Source organism: Pteropus vampyrus, unplaced genomic scaffold (genome assembly GCF_000151845.1).
Source record: "Pteropus vampyrus isolate Shadow unplaced genomic scaffold, Pvam_2.0 Scaffold104, whole genome shotgun sequence".
In the NCBI taxonomy this organism is placed as follows: Eukaryota; Metazoa; Chordata; class Mammalia; order Chiroptera; family Pteropodidae; genus Pteropus; species Pteropus vampyrus.
Window position 1 is genome coordinate 422,105 of NW_011888885.1, and position 18,813 is coordinate 440,917.

The window sequence follows — 18,813 nt, forward strand, 5'->3', positions numbered from 1 at the left end:
CCAAATAAATGCCATATATCTTCCAGACATATTTTTATTATACATTTAATAATTTCATTGTGTGATATTGAGAGTTGATTTGAATTTAAAAGGACTTCAGCTTACTGAGATTTTATTGTCTTTGTCAAAATAACTGAAGTGTGGACTAAAGCTGTTTACTGTCTGACAGTAAACAGCTTTAGTCCACACTTCAGTTATTTTGGTATATTGCACAAGGTCCTTTTGGGGCACAATGGGAAGAACATTAGGCTTTAAAGACGAAAGACTTTAGCTCTAGTTTGGCATCCATAATGTGTGAACTTGGATGTATTTCACCTGTCTGAATCTCACTTCTTTATTTGTAAAAAGGAGATGGATAATGGAGACTAGTGCCAGCTGTCATGTGGTTCATACCTTATCCCTCATCCTAATCACACATCTCCTTTTTACAGGAGGGGAAACCAAAGTTCAGCAAGGGTAAGCGATTTACTGAAGGTTACATCTTACATCTAGAAGTTACATCTTGCTAGGAAGAGGTAAAGCCAGGACACGAACCCTGGTCTTTTTGGCTCCAAAGTCAGCTGAAAACAAATTTTTTTCACCCTCATTATGTCCCCTGCTAATTTCCTGCATGCCTCTGAATTTATTGGGAGGGTCAAATTTGGCGAATGGGCTTTGGAAAAATGTCATAAAATATGCAAAGGTAAGACATTATTATTTCTCGTAGGCGCATACACTGAAGCTACAGATGAAAACTCATAAACTACCAGATGATGTATATATATCTGTTTCTGTGAATTGAATATCACATGTTGCTTTCTCAAATTCAAGCTCCAAAAGTCCTATTGCAGAGGGATAACTTCCTGTCTCAGGATGAACATTTAGAGGAATTTGGAGGAAAATATTTTTGTGGTCATACTAAAAACTCAGAGTCAGATGCCCTTGGCCTCATACGGTTAAGTGCTGTTCATCAAAGCATAAACAAGCCTTGGGCCAGACGTGGCTTCCTTCAAGTAGGCTGGCTCATTGGGAGGAAATTCATTCTGCACCAGGCAGAGAGAGGAACCAAGGCAGGATGAAGAAGTTGCTTGTGCTTGTGCTCGCTCTCAGCTTGCTGACCTTCTCAGGTGAGTATCCACTCCAAAACACAGCCTGTTTCTATGCTGATGTGATAAACTGAAATGAGTCTATTTTATGTTTCTAAATATTTTTTCATTTCAAATAAGAGGTATATTACTTATATGAGAATATATAAATGTATAGTATATAATAATTTAATGCTTTTTTTTCCCTAAGTACAGGCTCCCAGAATTGCTATCATTAGGGATAAATTATTATTTTTTAATCTATAAATGTATTTGAACACTAATTCTCAAAAATGCTGATAAACCTTCAACTATACCTTCTTTTAGAGTTCATATGAGATCACTCAAATTCGACAGATTTTTATTTAATGATATCTTTTAGAGTTTGTGTCTGATTATAGAAATTTAACATACTTTTATTATCATAATAGCTTCTTTGAGGAACTATATATGATGATCGAATTTAACATAATCTTATTGTCACGGGGTATTTTCCAATAACAACTTTAATTTGATTTAGTGTAGTGGAGATTAAAAGAAACCTCACCAAAGCCAACCTCAGGGACGAGGAACACATTGACAGGGAACTGAAGGAAATATGTTTCAAAAAACATTAAATTAACACCTACCTATAAAGGAACGGGCCATTGCAATAGATAAATGTGTTTAAGTTGTACAGCTCTGGGGTAACCGTGTTAGAAACAATTTAGAATTCCTTTCCATGCTCTAGAACGCCACGTCCTTTGGGACAGGGCCCCTGTCAAAAGAACTTTTGTGTTTCGATCGAAATTGAACTTGCTAATCATTTGCCTGGCACTGTGAACTCATGTGCCCTGAGGTCCTGTCCCGACTTTTCCAGGGGCCTCTCCGATTCTGATGGAAAAGCAGGCCAAACAACTCCTGAGGTCCCGGCGCCAGGACAGGCCAAGCAAACCCGGGTTCCCGGACGAGCCCATGCGGGTGAGGGCTGCGCTCCGGCTACTTACAGGAAAGCTGGGATCACCTGAATGTTCCTGCGTTATGAAGTCAAACTGGGTGCTCATCCCAGACCAGCGTGGGCTGCTGAGTGTCACCCCAGCATTTAAAATGCAAACAGCGGGGCGATGGTAGAGCCCCAGAACTCTGGGTAGGCTGCTGGGTGTCACTCCTGAATGAGTTGCTAGGGAGCCATGCTCTGTAGCTGCTGCCGACCCCACCTTCTCCTTCTTCCCTTGGGCGCTGAGCAGGCTGGACCAGAGTCCTTGGCCAATGATGCTCTTTCTGGGCAGGCAGAATCTCTGCTCCAGCTGCCTGTGGGGTTCTTCCCTCACCTCGTGCCTCTAATTTTGGTCTTTGGCCTTAGCTCTGCACTGTGGGTTTGTGGTGTCCGCCTGTCCAGTCTTTCTGAACCAGGGCACCCTCCCTGGCCCCCATTTTGTGATTTGTGGTGGGTGCTGGCCCCTGGCCTATTTGAGCCTGGCTTGTCTTCCCCTCTTGCGGTGGAAGTGCTGACATTCCTGTTATTTGTGCCCTGCCCAGGAGAGGAGGGTAAGTCGCAGTGACCCAGGCAAAGTTCGCATGTCTGGGAAGCCGTGGCTGGTCCCCACCCCGAGCCTACTTCAGCTGGGCTCCCTGCTTTTCATGCATCTTCTTGTCAGGCTCAGAAAGATCTGTAGCAGCACTTACCTTCACTCGCTCCAGATGCATGTGGAATTTGATTCGTTCATTTAAAACGTTCTTATAAAGATGCAGTATCGCAAAGTGATGAAGAGCGCCGACTGTCTGGGTTTGCATCTCCCGCTTTTGTAACTGTAAACTTGGGGAAGTTTCCTTACTTTTCTGTACTTGAAGACCCTCATCTATAAAATGGGGGTAACAATAGATATCATTACTTACATTATTAGAATATTGTTATTAGGAATAATAATGTAAAACAACTACTTTATGAGGATGATATAAAGTAATTCATAGTAAGATACTTGAAACAGTACTCAGTAAACAATAACTACTCCTTTGAGTGTTACATACCAGAGGGTGAGGGGCAGAAATTGCCTGGGCTTCTGCTCAGAGTCGCTGGCAGACATAGAGAAGTCAGCAAATGGCTATTGTATAAAGTGGTTTAGAAACGAATCAAGGACTATAGGCTGTTAAGGGGGGACGTGGCTTTGTCATCTTTGGTGGAAGAAATCAGAGGTGGCTCAGAATATCTAAGCGCAGGGTGGAAGGGGACTGGGAGGTGGGCAGGGGTGAGATCGAGAAGGATTGGAGTAAGCTGGACTTTGCCTTGTGTTCCGCAGAGGACAATCAAAGGATTTTTTCAGGTGGGAAAGTGCAGACCGAGGGTTTAGACCGATGGTTTGAGAGGGAATTAGAAGAGGCCCCGGACTGAAGTCTGGGGACACCAGCGCTCAGAGTGGACAGAGGAAGAGGAACTTGATGGGGCCGAGAAAGAATTCGGGAGGAATAGGGGGAAACCAAGAGCATGTGGGGTCCTGAGCATGGGGGATGCGGGTTAGGAGGGCAGAGGGCGTGGGTGTGGGAAGGGTGCCTGGTGTGAGGGTCCCTGGGAGCTCTAGCTGGTAGAGGCAGGAAGGTGTGGTTCACCACAAATCAAGGGGCCTTAGACTCCTGACTCATTGGTCCCTGGGCTGTAGCGTGTGAGCCCATGTGACAGTCCTACTTGGCAGCCCCTGACCTCCCCTCTCTTCTACTTTTGACTTCGACTCGAGTATCTGGGCCATATGACAGTCGATAGCCAAAGAAGGTAGTCTCAGAGCCAGGTTGGAAGGCCTTGGCTGTCACAGCGGAGTTGACTTTCATTCTCTACTCATTAGGAGCTGCCAAAGGACTTTAAGCAGGAGGATGATGTGATTAGAGCTGGTTTACAGGTGCCATTTAGAGTCTCATGACCCAGCCTCTGAAACGCTGGCCTTCAGATACCGTTATACATGGGAAATGGGAAAATGACATTTTTTGGACCCGTTATTGCACCTCCTTGCCATGGTACCCAGGAGACAGACAAATGGACTGGGAGAAATAAGCAGAGGTAGTGAGTGATCTCTGGGGACTGCCTGCGCCCTTGGGAGCTGAGCCCAGAGACTTGGTCGCTCACCACTAAGTTGAAGTTACCGAGAGATGACTGGTTGGGTTATTTTATTTTGCTTCTCCCTCTGAGAGTCTGTGCAAAAGAAAACCCTTTCAGAGAGGGGAGAGGTCGCTGATGAAGGTGAACGAATGGCTCTCTGGGGAGGTATTAAGAATTCAAAAGGAAAACGAGTGTGAAGATCTGCAGACGTCTCTCCCTAAGAGTATTTATTAAGCAGTGTTTATCATTTTGACACTTGGTTTAAATATTGGCAGACGTTGGCTTCTGCAGAATTATATGCTTTTTGGAAACAGGCTCCAGGCTGGACTGTTGACCGCATGCATTTTGCTGGTTCACTGCAACACGTGTCCTTTTCTGACCATGGTGGGAAGGACAGAACGCTAAGGGAGAGACCACTGTGTGCCCTGCCTCTGGGGAGGGCTGACTTCCACCCAGAGAGTGTGAGCACCTTGCTGGTTGGCACCCTTGATGGAGGAAGGTAAGGCCCCAGCAGAGATGGGGAGAGAGACCGAGAGGGAAGTATGCTCTGGGGAAGAAAGCAGGAGGGGCTTTGAATGTACGAAAGCAGCTGGGGAGGAAGAGGACGAAAAGCTCAGTGGTGGCCGGATACGAAGAAGGCTGGGAGAGGGAAAGGCAGGCGGCAGCGCAGGGCTTGGCGGGCACACAGCGCGAGATTCCCTGTGGTCGGAAGTAGCTGGCATATTTATTTTATGGTAACGCCTGACATTGAGTTTGAAGTTGTTTTCTGCTCTGTGCTGTTATTACCCTCTGCAACCCCCAAACCTTAGGAAAAGTCTGCTACGCACAGCAACCTTGTGTTCATGGTTCTTTGGAGGAATGAGCGGGGGCGGGGGGGGAATGGCATGTGTTGTCTGGGTGAAAGTGACTGACAAAAAAGGAAAGTAATCATTCAAATCTGGAAGCTGCAGTGGTAGAGAAACAGGCTATGAGACGAATTCAGGAGAAACGTGGCCTCCAAATCTTCAGAGAGTTGAGGGAGGTGGGTTCTAGACGTCACACGGATGGCATGGGTACTCCCGGAAGGCTGATTCCATTGGGACATCCCATCTGGGGACATCTAGATTTCAGTGGAATGGGCTTTAGGTTATATTTTAGGACTGACCACTTACCACGATGTCCCAAAGACATTGTGAAGAGCTCCTGGGTAGAATGAAGCTTCAAGATCCTAATGGAGGAAAGAAAAAGTTGCCTGAGGAAAAATTGATGGACACGGCTGTGTGGACAGAAGGGCTGCATTGGTGTTCAGAGGAAAGGAGGTGGGAAAAAATAGCCTGAGTTTTCCCTGAACATTTCCTTAGTCATGACTGTGCTCAAGTTGATTTTCAGGGTTTGGGTCTAAGCTCTCGCTACTTAAAATGTGGTCCCAGCCTGGCCTCCGGGCTTTGCAGAGCTTCACATACCCTCGAGTCCACAATATTTTCTCCTCCCCACACCCCCTGAAGGTGACAGTCACCTCCACAAGATCCCCGTGATCTGGGCGCACATTAAGTTTAAGAAGTGGTGTCCTGGAGATCGGCAGAGGTGCCTCGCAGGCTGTTGCCGGCATCCTGGGAGCCAGGAACCAGTCCATCGTTGCTTTGTTTTGACGCAAGTGACCTCTCTTCCTTCCTGTGGCCACTCTGCTCCTTTGGAGTCCAGTCTCCCAGGACACATCGTCCTCAGCTGCTCCTCCGGTTCTGAGGTTTCTGCCGTTCCTTCTCCTCTGCTAGATTCTTAGCCACTGACAGTGCCTTAAATGTCGGGGCTGCCCAGGGCTCTGCCCTCCCACCTCGTCTAGTCCCGAGAGTTTAAATGTCACCTCTGTGCCAATGACTTTACACTCCTGTCTCCAGCCTGATGGCTCCCCATGAGCTCCAGACTCCATGCGACTGTCCACTCTCCTGTTGGCACAAGACCATTTAATAGGCGGCTTAGACTTAACAGCCGCTACTAGAATTCTGGAGTATGCCCTCACACCAGCTCCTGCCCTTGCATCTCCCATCGAGGTAAGTGGTGCCACCTCCTTCTAGTTGGGTGGGCCCCGGATCCAGGACCTGACCCCTTTGCACCCTCCACTGCCACCACCAGAGTCCCTAGAGTGGACTGAGCAGTACTGTCTTACCCCATTTCTTGCTTCCTCTCTGGACCTCTCTGCATCTGGTCTCAACAGAGTAGCAGGAGTCAGTTTTAAAACCTAAACCGGATGCTGTCCCTTCCCTGCTCAAATAAAATCCATAGGTCTACGGTGGCCGACGAGGCCCTGAGGTCTGCTCCCTCTGCCCCCACCTTGGTCTCCACGTGCATCTCATCCCCACTCTGCCTTGAACGTGTCAGGCTTACCTTGTCCCTTTACTGATGAAGTTCAGGCTGTTGTGGAAGGCATGGTCGTGTTTATTCTGCACCTCGCTTTTTTTTCCCCACTCAACAATATGTCTCATTTCAGCTCATTTTTAACTGAAGCATAGTATAAATGTATTACACTATAATTTGCATGTTTGTGCCCCCCTACCCCCTTCCAATCCATATATTGAAATCCTAACCCCCAATGTGATGATTTTAGGAGGTCGGGCCTTTGGGGGGTGATTAGGTCACGAGGGCTGCACCCTCGTGAATGGGATTTGTGCTCTTATATAGTAGGCTCCAGAGAGATCCCTTACCCCATCTGCCACCTGAGGACACAGCGAGAAGTCTGTGACCTGAAAGAAGGCCCTCACCCAACCATGCTGGCACCCTGATCTCGGACTTCCAGCCTCCAGAACCGTGAGAAGTTTCTGTTGTTTATGAGCCCCTCGATCTGTGGTATTTTGTTATAGCAGCACCGACAGACTAAGATATATTACAGCTTATTTATTCAGCCCTTCCTGGAACAGTGCCCATTTCAGTTATTTCCACTGGTGATGAAGATCCTTGTACACATGTGAGCTTTGCTGGGTCTCATGATAAGAAAGGGGATTGCTGAGCCAGAGAGCTCCTGCACTTCCACTTGACATTGCCACACTGACTGTACCGTCTCCCACCAGCAGTGGATATGAGAACACTCGGTTGCCCACTCTTGCCAGTGCTTGATATTATCAAACGCTATATGCAAAACTTTCAAAATGGAAAGAAATAAAGTTTTGAAAGAAAACTCATCTCCTCCTCTTCCTCTGTATGTGTGTGGAGACACGTCGTCAAACAATAATGACAATATTATCTCAATGATAAGATTTGGGGTGAATTTACACCTTTGGCTTCATATTTCTTGCTGTTATGCAGAGTGTTAGTTTCCCAGGGCTGCCATAACAAAGTACCACAAGCTGGATTGCTTGAAACAACAGGAATTTATTCTCTTACCGTCTGGGAGGCTGGAGGTTTAAAATCAAGGAGTTGGCAAGGTAGGTTTCTTCTGAGAGAGACTCTGCTCCGTGCTTCTCTCCCAGATTCTGGTGGCTACTGGCAAACTTTGCTGTTTCATGGCCTGTAGCGACATTACTCCAACCTCTGCATCTGTCTTTACATGGCCTTCTTCCTCGCATGTCCTTGTGTTCACAATTTCTTCTTTTAAGGGCACAGTCATTGGATTTAGGGCCCAGTATGACCTCATCTTAACCTGATTACCTCTGCAAAGACCCAATTTCCAAATGAGGTTGCATTTGCAGGTTCTAGTAGGTCAACATGAGTTTTGGGAAGACGCTATTCAACAATACGCTCGGTTTTTAAATTTTAAATAAAAATCTGTATAATTTTCACAAAAACAACACAGGCGAGCGGTTAAGAGCAGGGGCAGCGGATTGCCAGGTCTGATTTCCGGCTCGCCACTTCCCGGCTGACACATCTTGGCCGAGTTGCTTAAACTCTCCAAGTCTCAGCCTTCTCTGTAAAACGGGATACGACAATGGAAGCCCCGCTGAGAGGCCTGTTGTGGGAGAATGGGAGCAAAGCGCTCAGCATAGCACCTGCTGTTTAGTAGTGACGGTAGCTCTCATTCCTGTTTTTTTAAAAAGCGGCAGCCTAATAAATATTTCTTAAAATACAACAAAGTAAAAATCTCTGTGCTCCCTTACTGCTTATAGGATAAATGTCAAGGATGTTGACCTGGGAGACAAACCAGCCCCGAGCCACCACTCTGTCCCATTTCCTGTCGCTCCTCTAAGGCAATTTATGCTCCAACCACCCAGAACTGCTTATTGTTTTACAACTAGGTCATCTCTCTCTGGTCTCAGCATCTTCTCTCTCTGGTCTCAGCATCTTTTCACAAATGATTTCCCTTGATACTTTTCCCCATTATTCTCCATTATTTCTGCCTGGTACCCTCCTCTTCATTCTCAATGTCGCCTTCTCTGTATCCCCTGAATTGACCCTTCCCTCCTAGTACTCATGCTCAAAGCAATACTATATGTTTAATAGGTACATCTGTAGGGATGTACACATCTAGAAAAAGGTCTAGAAACACAGTCAGTTGACTTAACTGTGCCACCTCATTGAGGGGATTAGGATTGCAGGTGGTGATCTAGGGAAGTTTATATTTGATGTTTGAATTTTAAACAATAATAACATGTTAATGTATTACTTGTGTAATTATAAATAAAAATTTATACCATTCATATTTATTATAGAAAAATTAGAAACCAAGAAAGAATTAAAAGAAGAAAATCAGATGTAATCTTATTCCCTTTCCTCAAAGATAGCATTGCCATTTTTGATGTATTTCTGTCTAGTCTTTTGTGTACATTTTTTAAAAAGTGTGGTCATACTCTATCCATCATTTTTTAAAAGTGAGCTAAATTTATTTCTTTTCCACCTACCATTTTGCATTCCGGTTTTTCTCTTAATATTATAACATACACACTTTCTCATATTATTATAAACATTTTATACCATAATGGTACCAAATCACCCTCTTTTGTTAGATAATTGGATCATTTCTACTATTTCTCTGTTATAAAAAATACTCTGAACATTTCTAAAGTGTTTTTTTAAATTTATTTATCTAAAGTGTATTTTTTTTTTAATTTATTGTTCTAAAGTGTGTTTTTTTTTTTTTCAAATTTATTTATCTATGGCCATGCTACCCCGAACAAACCCAATCCTGTCTGATCTCGGAAACTAAGCAGGGTTGGGCCTGCTTAGTACTTGGACGGGAGACCACCTAGGAAGACCAGGTGCTATAGGTGTAAAAAATAAAAAAAATAAGGGATTGTAAGCTGACAAGGTCCTTGCAATCTGTGAGGTCAACCAAGGGTTGCCTTGCCTAAAAAAAAAAAAAAGTGTTTTTAATATTTTTAATTATTTGCTAAGGATATAGTCCCAGAAAATAAATCACTAGATCCAAGGATGTGAAAGTTTTACAAGCTTTTAGTATATATTATACAATTGCTTCCCAAAAGGTTTTTTTTAAAAAATAATTTATGTACTTGTCCCCCAAGAGAGTGTTCCAGCAGAGATCAAGATATGAGGGGAGCATGATTATGGTGCCTTAAATTGGAGACCAGTTGGCCATTTCTGGGACAGAAAGTGTGGGTGCAGTGACGGAGGACCAGGGCTCAAGAATGACTCGTAGAAGATGTCTGTATGGACACTGCAGAGCCAATCATTGGCATTAGAAACCTATGAGAAGAAACAAGTTGTCTGGAATGGCGGTGTGTTTGAAGTTCTTCCCTTACAGCACCTGGCTTTATATATGTTGTTTCTTCTGCTTTTGTTGACCTCGTTAACTCTTAATCATTTGTAGAGATTCGCCTTAACTGATACCTTTTTTGAGAGGCCTTCGCGTCCTTCCGCCATGAATTAGAGCATCCCTCTGGCATAGCTCTCATAGCCCAAGACGGCTATTTTTGACTTTATAAAAATCCGTCTCTCCTACTGGGCTGCTCTAAACTTCTTGAGCAGATGGACTATTTGTTTCACCTCTGAGTCCCAGGCACCAAGCATAGTATTTAACATTTACTAGATGCTCTTTACACTTATTTCCATTCTTTTCTTTGCTTCTCTCCAGGGGAGATATTTTATAGGAGCTAACTCTTCTGGAGAACCTGGAGTATTTTTTTTTTTTTCCCAAAGAAAAATTTTCTATTGCCTCCCTTAAATTCATTAAATTCTTCTTAATCGTCTCAGATTCTAGGGAAGAAATTATTTGCCAACTGCTGGGGTAAAGCATGGAAATTCTTTAAAAAGATGACATCCGACTTAAAATTATGTCTTTTGCGATTGTATTCGTAAGCCCTGTGTGCCCTGGGAATAGGCTTTCCATTTTGGCCTGTCTTCCTTTAAGGAAAGTTCTGGTTAGGCAAGCATAAATCATGTTAACTTTATTATATGTCGTCTTTGTAAAATATGCTTTCACGTTCGGCCTCTTGACAAATGTACGTAGTAACTCCATTACCCTTTTGTTCCCCATGGTCTCGAAGTCCCATTTGGAGTGACTGAGATGCAGATTGTGCACATCACTGACCTGCCTTTTTTTTAGGGCTAATCCTTCAGGAGTCCCAGTGTAGTTAAGTTCAGAGCCACCCTTCTACCTATGTGATCAACTTGCTTTTACTAACGAGCAAAATAATGCATCCAAATGTTGATGGAGTCCATCAGCATTTAATTCCATGCAAATGTCACTGAAAGGATTTTACCTTCTTAAGAAAAAGTTCTCTCTTCGATTGATTAACTGTCCACTTCGTGATTCTCAGCTTAGATCAGGTTCTGGTGAGTATTTAATTTCATTATCATACCGCTCCGTCCATAATAATGGACCATTTCCAATTTCCACTCTAATTACTGAGAAATTATTTACTAAAATCATTGCCATTGGCATTGAACATGGAACACAGATAGTGGTTTTTGTGTTGCTGTAATTCTTTTCCCCTTGAAGAAAGGAATTTAAAAAAATAAAAATTTCTTTTCCATCTAGCCCTTCTTTCTTGATCCAGGAACATTTGAGATTATCATTAATGCTGGGTCATTTCTAACTCAGCCAACACAATTGTTGAATTTGTGGTTTTCAGCAGATTTGAAGTTTGGCTTTTCATCTTTGACTGATGGTTGCTTGTAGGCCTTTGTGGCATACTCATTTTCCTAACATTTTAAATAAACAGTGAAATGTCATGGAAACCAGTGCTTCTCTCTCTCTCTCTCTCTCTCTCTCTCTCTCTCTGTTGGTTGTTTTTCTTCAATGGTAATTTTGGCTACTATTTAGGAGTGTGAAACATATATGTACATTTGGACTGGACTGTTATAATGAGCAGATTGACAGAGATGTCGAGGAAACTCCCAAGGAGGATTTGGTAAAATTATGGAGAAAGAATAGTCAATTCGTTTATTTATTCACTCATTCGTGTATTTCTCCAGTGAGTTTTATTGAGGTCCTACTATTTGCCAAGCACTAAGCCATATACTGGGTGTAGTTTGGTTACCGCCGTCAAAAAAGGCAGTTGGATGTTTGGCTGAGTGGGACAGGGATTAAATAAGTAAGAATGCAAATGTGCATGTCATTATAAAAGGTGTATAAATGCTGTATATCAGTGGTGACATTCATTAATATTACCACTGATCTCATCAGAAAATTCTGGAAGTATCGGAAAGTGGCCAGGCCCATGGGAGTAAATACAACTTTTCTAAAATTCTAATTTCCCCTTGGAAGCTCAAATTTTATCATTTTGTGACAAGTACTGTCAGTTGTCTTCCTCACTTCATTGATTCTCGAGTTGGCTGCTGAACACACACTCAAAACACAGCTAGTTCAACCCTTGACACCAACGATCGCCCAGGGGCTTTCCCTCAAGGAGAGCATCGCGTGTGGTCCTGCCGCGAAGTGCTGTCTGCACGCTCCCTGGTTGCGTCACTCTCTCGTGCTCATCGGGGCGTTCCCCAGTGACACTTCACTCGAAGAATATTTTATATTTATTTATCTGTTTTAAACTGTGAGTGTGTGATGGTGAAGGGTACAATGACTACTAGGATTGTCAGTGCCACCAACTTGACTGCCACTAAGGAACCAGTTTTATCCACCAATGCACATAGTGAGAAGGCAAATAATGTCTTAGTATTATTCTAAAAATAGTTCTGAATCCACAGACACCAGAGGGGAGCATGAACCACACCTTGAGGCCCTCTGCTTCAGTTTCTCATTCAGCAGGCATTTGTCGAAAGTTTCCTGTGGACCAGGTTCTCGGAGAGTTGTTCCATGCACAGCCTCAAGGCATGCTCAGGTCTTCCTTATCAACCAGGCTCAGCTGAGGAGAGCTTAACACAGAGACTTGTGGCTGAAGGTATGCTAGGATTAAGGTAAACCAACAGGAGACCATTGATGACCTGGGGCTAACAGCCCCTAGTCATGAAGGGGTAAGAGAAGGCTGTAGTTCCCAGAAGCGGAGAGAGCAGCCCCCTAGAAGTTGTGGTGTTCAGGGAGGCAGCCAACCTGCTGTGACTCCTCAGAGAGACACCAGAGGAGTAAATACTTCCTACCCTCTAGTCCCCAGCTTGGGCTTCCTGTGTCAGACTCAACTGGAAAGCCCCAGACAAGGGAGTCTGTGGTTGCAGTTCATCTAGGTCAGCCTCTCCCTGCACAGGCCAGGTGAAGGAGGGGAGAGAATGGGCTCAGAGGGGCAAACGAGGACTAAGTATTTGGCACAGAACTTTGTATTATTTCTTTTAATCCTGGTGACCCAACGAAATAAGTGCCAGTCACTCCCATTTTGCAGATGGACAGATTGAGGCTGGAGTAAAGCAATATTGGCATGGTCTGGATTGGAACCAGACTCTGACCCAGACCTTCACCCAGACCTTTCAGCCTCCGCACCACGTTGCCCGGCAACCAGGCAACATGGGTTCCTTCAGAGCACTGCTTCCAGGAACCACTGAATAAGTGAAGCTACCTGTTGGGAAGTCTTGGTTCTCCATTGCCTTTGGTTTTCAAGTACTATTCTTCTGGCCCAACACTTCCTGGAGGGCGCTAGAGAGTTCAGAATTTAGCCAAAATCTCACAAATGTGTCCAGCAAGCCTCCGAGGAGTCATTGTTAGATCCCACGAGGAACCTCAACTTGGCTGCCCCAGAGATGCCCTGTCCAGCACACGGGGAGCATTTTGATGAGTTACATAAAAACAATGACAACCCAAACGAGTTCAAACTGCGTGGGCCCTGGGGGAAGACAAAAAATTCAGAAAAATTGGACGACTAATTATTTACTCCTTTGCATAATTATTAAAAAACTTTTAAATAGCTATATGTAATGTAGGATGCAGACTTCCTAGAGGATTTTCTAGAAACTTAAAAACTTGAAATTCTAAACTGGACTCTTTATTAAAACTTTATCAACACCATAGGAGGGTTTTTACGAATTAGAATTTTTATGCTGTTTATACCTATCAAAATAATTTAATCGTGTATAAATGTTACCAAATATGACTACTCTCTCCCAAGGTGGAACACCACTTCTCTGACTAACGGCCTCCTGCTTTAGGTTACCTAACTGTGTTTACATGGATCCGTTTCACGCATACTTTGCAGTGGGGTTCACATCCCATAATTACAGCACCCAGACTTCTCTCAGGGCAATGTCAACAACATAATTCCTCCAAGTTAAAAATCATTCCTATCTCCATCTACTCTCTTTTGGGGGAGAAAACATCGAGTTCACGTACTAATATGGGAGCCAATCCACATGGCACCTCTACTAAAACGTATGAGGCAGGCCAGTTAAGTCCCTACTCTCAGGGAGAAGTCACTGCCAAATAGAGTGACCAGGGCTTTACTAGGGGAACTCTGGGGTCACAGGGAATCTGAGAAAGCTTCCTGGAGGAAGAAACATTTAAGCCGAGGCCTGAAAATTCAGGTAGGAGTGAGACAAGAAAAAGAGAAAGCACGGGGGAGTTCCGGGCAGAAAGATGAGCAGGCATGGCCTCTCCAGGAAGGGCTGGAGTGCAAAGCTCGGGTGGGTTGGTGGTGAAAAAGAGGCTTAGGAGATGGGTGAGATGGGATCGCAGAGAGTCCCACAAATCACTTTAAGGAATTAGAACTTTTTCCTGAGCCCAGCAAGAGCCATTCGAGTATTTTAAGCAGGGAGGCAACATGGGTTGATTCAAAACAAACAAAACAAAACAAAACAAAACAAAACAAAACATCACTTTGCAACAGGAAAAAGACATAGACAAAAAAAAACCCCAAAAACAGGAGGGACTTTTTCCTTCTTTATTTTTACATAAGTTCAAAAAGGTAATATCTATCACTATTGTAATAACAATAAAACCAAAACAGCTCGTTTCATTTTTAATATTTTTAAAAACTCACCCTGGCAAAAGATCTGAACAGGCACCTCACCAAGAAGATGTGCACATGGCAAATAGACATACAAAAAGATGTTCCACATTATATGCCACCAGGGAACTGCAAGGTGAATAGCAGTGAGATACCACCACGCTCCTGTTAAAATGCCCCCAATCCAGAACACGCACAGCATCAAACGCTGGTGGGATGTGGAGGAAGAGGCTGGTGGGAATGCAAAATCTCAGTTTCAAAGACAGTTTGACAGTTTCTTACAAAACTAAACACACACACTGTTACCGTATAATCCAGCAATTGCTCTCCTTGATATTTACCCGAACGAGTTGAAAACTGAAATCCACACAGAAACCTGCACCTGGATGTTTGTAGCAGCTTTATTCATAATTGCTAAAACTTGGAAGAAACCAAGACGTCCTTCTGTAGGAGAATAGATAAATAAACTGTGGCCCATCCGAACAATGGATGATTATTTTTCAGCACTAAAAAGAAATGAGCTATTAAGCCATGAAAAGGCATGAAGGAAGCTTAAGCGAAGAAAAGGCAGCATACTGTATGATCCCAATGACATGATACTCCGGAGAAGGCAAAACCATGGAGACAGTGAAAAGATCAGTGGTTTCCAGGGGTTAGGGGGGAGGGAGGGATGAATTGGTGGACCACAGAGGTATTTTAGGGCAGTGAAGCTATTCTGTATGATACTGTCATGGTGGGTACATGTCATTATACATTTGTTCAGTCCCACAGAATGTACACCACCAGGAGTGAACCCTAATGCAAACCTGAGACTTTGGGTGGTGATGGTGTATCGATGTGTTCATTGATTATAACAAATGCACCACTTCGGTGGACGATGTTGATAGCGAAGAAGGCTGTGCATGTGTGGGGGCAGAGTGTAATCAGAAATCTCTGTACTTTGTTCTCAGTTTTGCTCTGAATCTAAAACTGCTCTAAAAAACAGAGTCTGTTAAAAAGAAAACAAAACAAACAAGCAAAAACAAAACAAAACAAAACAAAACAAAACAAAACAAAACAAACAAACAACCCCCCCCCCCCCACCCCGACTATGGAGTGGAATAGAGAGGAAAGAGGTAAGAGGTCAGGGAGAAGCCTCCAGAGGTGGCGGCAGGAATCTAGCAGGGCTGGGGCCTGAGATCGGCAGGGGCAATGCTACGGGAGAAGGGATCCAGGAGCATCTGTAGGATCTAGCCATTCCTTGGATGGTGGGAGTGCGGGTTGAGGAAGAGGAGGGAGTTGAGTAGCATGCTGAAGCTTCAGGCTTAACTGGCCATGTGGGGCCATGATGTGTGGTCAACTCCTGCTGGTAGTCGGGGCAGTGCCCACGGGCCACTTCTCTGTTTGTACCAGGAGATGGAGAGACAGGGTTGGAGGGAAGGAAGAGACTTTTGTAACCAAGACAAGAGAAGTAACACTTTGTATTTAAGAAACAACCTGTTGATTTATCATGTTTCTGTTTTGTGTATCGTTTCTGAGAGATAATGCAAATGAGAAACAATATACAGAAAACTTAGCCTGAACCGACTTTATTGAAGACCAAGGCTTGTTGGGGAGAGAAGGCCTACCCTAAATCTGGAAGTGACACTCACTCATGCTGATAAGGGGCAGAGCATGAGCAAACTGAGAAAGAGTAGGGGAGAGACAACCACGCATGCCAAGCAAACAACTCCTCCCCCTGCGGGATCAGTGTATTCGGTAGTCACCGGCTTCTCTGCAACAAACATCAGTAATATCTGTTACTTGTGCTCTCTGCTCCCTGCTTTCGGCAACAGCACAACCCTTGCGACCCATCAGCCTGGTATGGCTGCTGGTTCCCCCCTCCTCCCCAACTCGTTCCCCATCCGTCCTCTACCCAGGTCAAGAGGCTGACCCTATGGACCACATCACTGGGTTCCCTGACTTGCCAGCTCCTGCTTGGGCTCTGCAGGATCTGGAGGGTAAGAGGAGAGAGAGGATGGGGAATTTCTTCTCCGCTTCCTCCCTGCTCTGCAGACCCCCTTCCTCTAGGCCCTGCGGGTCTGGGCATGACCGTGGCTTTCCTCCATTGCTTGTCCTGGGAGCTGGAATGTTTTGTGGTGCTTCCCTTAACCCTATTCACATGGCTGTGAATAGCCCCTTCATTAAAATCCCTTTGAGCGAATCATCTGAGAGGGAATTAGTGGTTCTGTAGGAGCTCAGAGATCAACAGAAGCTGTCAGTGACGACCGTGGACATGACAGGAGTGCAGAGCTTCTCTCCGCCATTGTGAAGAGCAGGGGAAAGTGGCAGATCCTACAGGGAGCTGCCCTCACCTGCTGGTTACAACATTATCCATACTCACAGACCAAACTCAAGGGGCAGAGTTAGTTGTCACCTCCTGCCTCCGATGTATCAGGTAGGCAGTGCTGGCGAAGGCTCGAGGTGAGCATTGGCGCCTCCGTGCAGCATTGTGGGTGATCGCTCTGTCGGAGTGGAGCGGAGATGGCGGGGGAAGTGGAATGTGGGGCGGGAAGAACGGAAGGCAGAGAGACAGGTGGAGGGGCGAGGAGGCTGCGATAACTTGGGTGAGCAGCGACGTAGACCTAACCTACAGGGGTGGCAGATGGAGGCAGTGTATTTGAGAACTAGTCAGCAGACAGACTCAGAGTCTTGACGCTTAGTCTTATGTTGAGCTTGAGGGTGAGGGATGATGGTCTGTGCTCCGGCTTGGGTTCCTGGGTAGATGGAGATGCTGGTTTGAGAGATTGGCAGCACCGGATAACCAACTGCTTTCTGCTAGAAACATATTAACATGTAGGGCCGGGGACATTTCGTAGAGGTGGAGTCATACTATATGTAGTTCTTTGTGAGTGGCTTCTTTCACTTCGTGTAATGTTTTCAAGGTTCATTCATGTTATGGCTTGTATCAGTACTTCATTCCTTTTTATGGTCAAACGATATTCCATTGTATGGACATACCACATTTATCTACCTATTGATCCATCGATGGACATTTGGATCATTTCTACTTTTTGGCTATGATGAATAATGCTGTTAGGAACATCTGTGTTCATGCTTTTGTGTGGGCATATATTTTCTCTTAGATATATACAATTATTGGGTTATATGGTAACTATGTTTAAAATTTTGAGGCACTGCCGGCCTGTTTTTACAAAATGGGTCTTTAGTAACAATCTTTTTTTGTTTTGTTTTGTTTTAAAGTCTATTTTGTTTGATAATAGTATAGCAACTTCAGCCTTCTCATGTTTTCCCTTGCCTTTAAAAAAAGACGATTTTATCATAAATGTATGCAGCCACAACTAATACATTATTGGTTCTAAACGTTTTGAGCTTTATAAAAATGGTGCCACACTATAAATATCATCTTCTTGGACTTGCTCTTTTCACTCAACAAACTATTTCTACGATTCGCCTATGTCGTTGTGTGTAGATATAATTCACTTATGTTCACTGCTGTATATTTCATGGCGTGACCCTACCATAATTTATTTCTCCATCCTCCTGTTAATGGATATTTGGCATGGTTCCAGTGTTTCGCTGCTACAAACATAGTGCTGCTATATAGAACATTCTCATACACATCTCCTGATATAAGAGTTTCTCTGTTCTCAAAGTGACCAGCAGTATCGGCATTGGCTGGGAACTTATTAGAAATGCAAATTATGGAGCCCCACCCCCAGACCTGCTGAGTTAGAAACTCTGGGGGTGGGGCCCAGCAATCTTTGTTTTTACAAACCTTCCAGGTGATTCCGATGACTGATAAAGTTTGAGGACCACTGCTCTATGGTATAAATGAAGAGTGAAATTTCTGGATTGCAGGCAACCAATTGTTTTCCAAAATGGTTGTTCTGTGTTACACCCATCAGCAGTGTATACACGTTCCCATGAATACACACCCTCTCAGCAGTTAGAGTTGTCAGATTTCTTTCTTTTTTTTTCCTTATCCCAAGTTGCATATTATAAGATAATTTACAAATATCTTGCTGTTTTTAGTCATTTAAACAATGGATCAGTAATTTCTGTCCACCAGGACAGCAGTAAGCTAAAAACAAAATTAGCTTGCTGAATTTTCCTTCTTCACTTCTCGTCTGAGGATGAAACTTGAGTTTTGGTAATCCAGAGCTGCAGCACTGGAGATGATTTCAATGAACTCCTGATGATGACAGCTTGGCAAGTGAGCTGGAAAGTTAAAGTCAATTTATCAATCATCTCAGAAGCATTCTTGCTAACATTGTCCATGGCTACCATCCTGGTGCTTTGCTCACTTGTGGTGAATTTCTTTAGAGAATAGTAGATGATGTCGACCAGATTGTATTCGTGGTAATTCTACAGCACGTCAGCCTCAATATTATCGTAGATACTCATGCTCTCAGCACTTGCAATGGTATTAAAGGAAAAGATGGGCTTTTCTTCTGTCTTG

General features: G+C 44.2%; 1 protein-coding gene and 2 pseudogenes across 1 annotated transcript in view; 2 read left to right on the forward strand and 1 right to left on the reverse strand.

Annotated features, from left to right (window-relative positions):
• Positions 1-818: 818 nt before the first annotated feature.
• Positions 819-18,813, forward strand: part of CUNH17orf67 (chromosome unknown C17orf67 homolog) — a 19,397-nt gene continuing 1,402 nt past the window's right edge. Inside the window, exons 1-2 of the mRNA XM_011365002.1 lie at positions 819-1,106; positions 1,924-2,024. Of these exons, the coding sequence (XP_011363304.1) occupies positions 1,055-1,106; positions 1,924-2,024 (153 nt within the window). The 5' untranslated portion in view covers positions 819-1,054. The remainder of the gene's footprint in view (positions 1,107-1,923; positions 2,025-18,813) is intronic.
• On the forward strand, positions 9,184-9,302 carry LOC111742963 (annotated as a pseudogene).
• LOC105295419 overlaps positions 18,471-18,813 on the reverse strand; it is a 1,388-nt pseudogene continuing 1,045 nt past the window's right edge.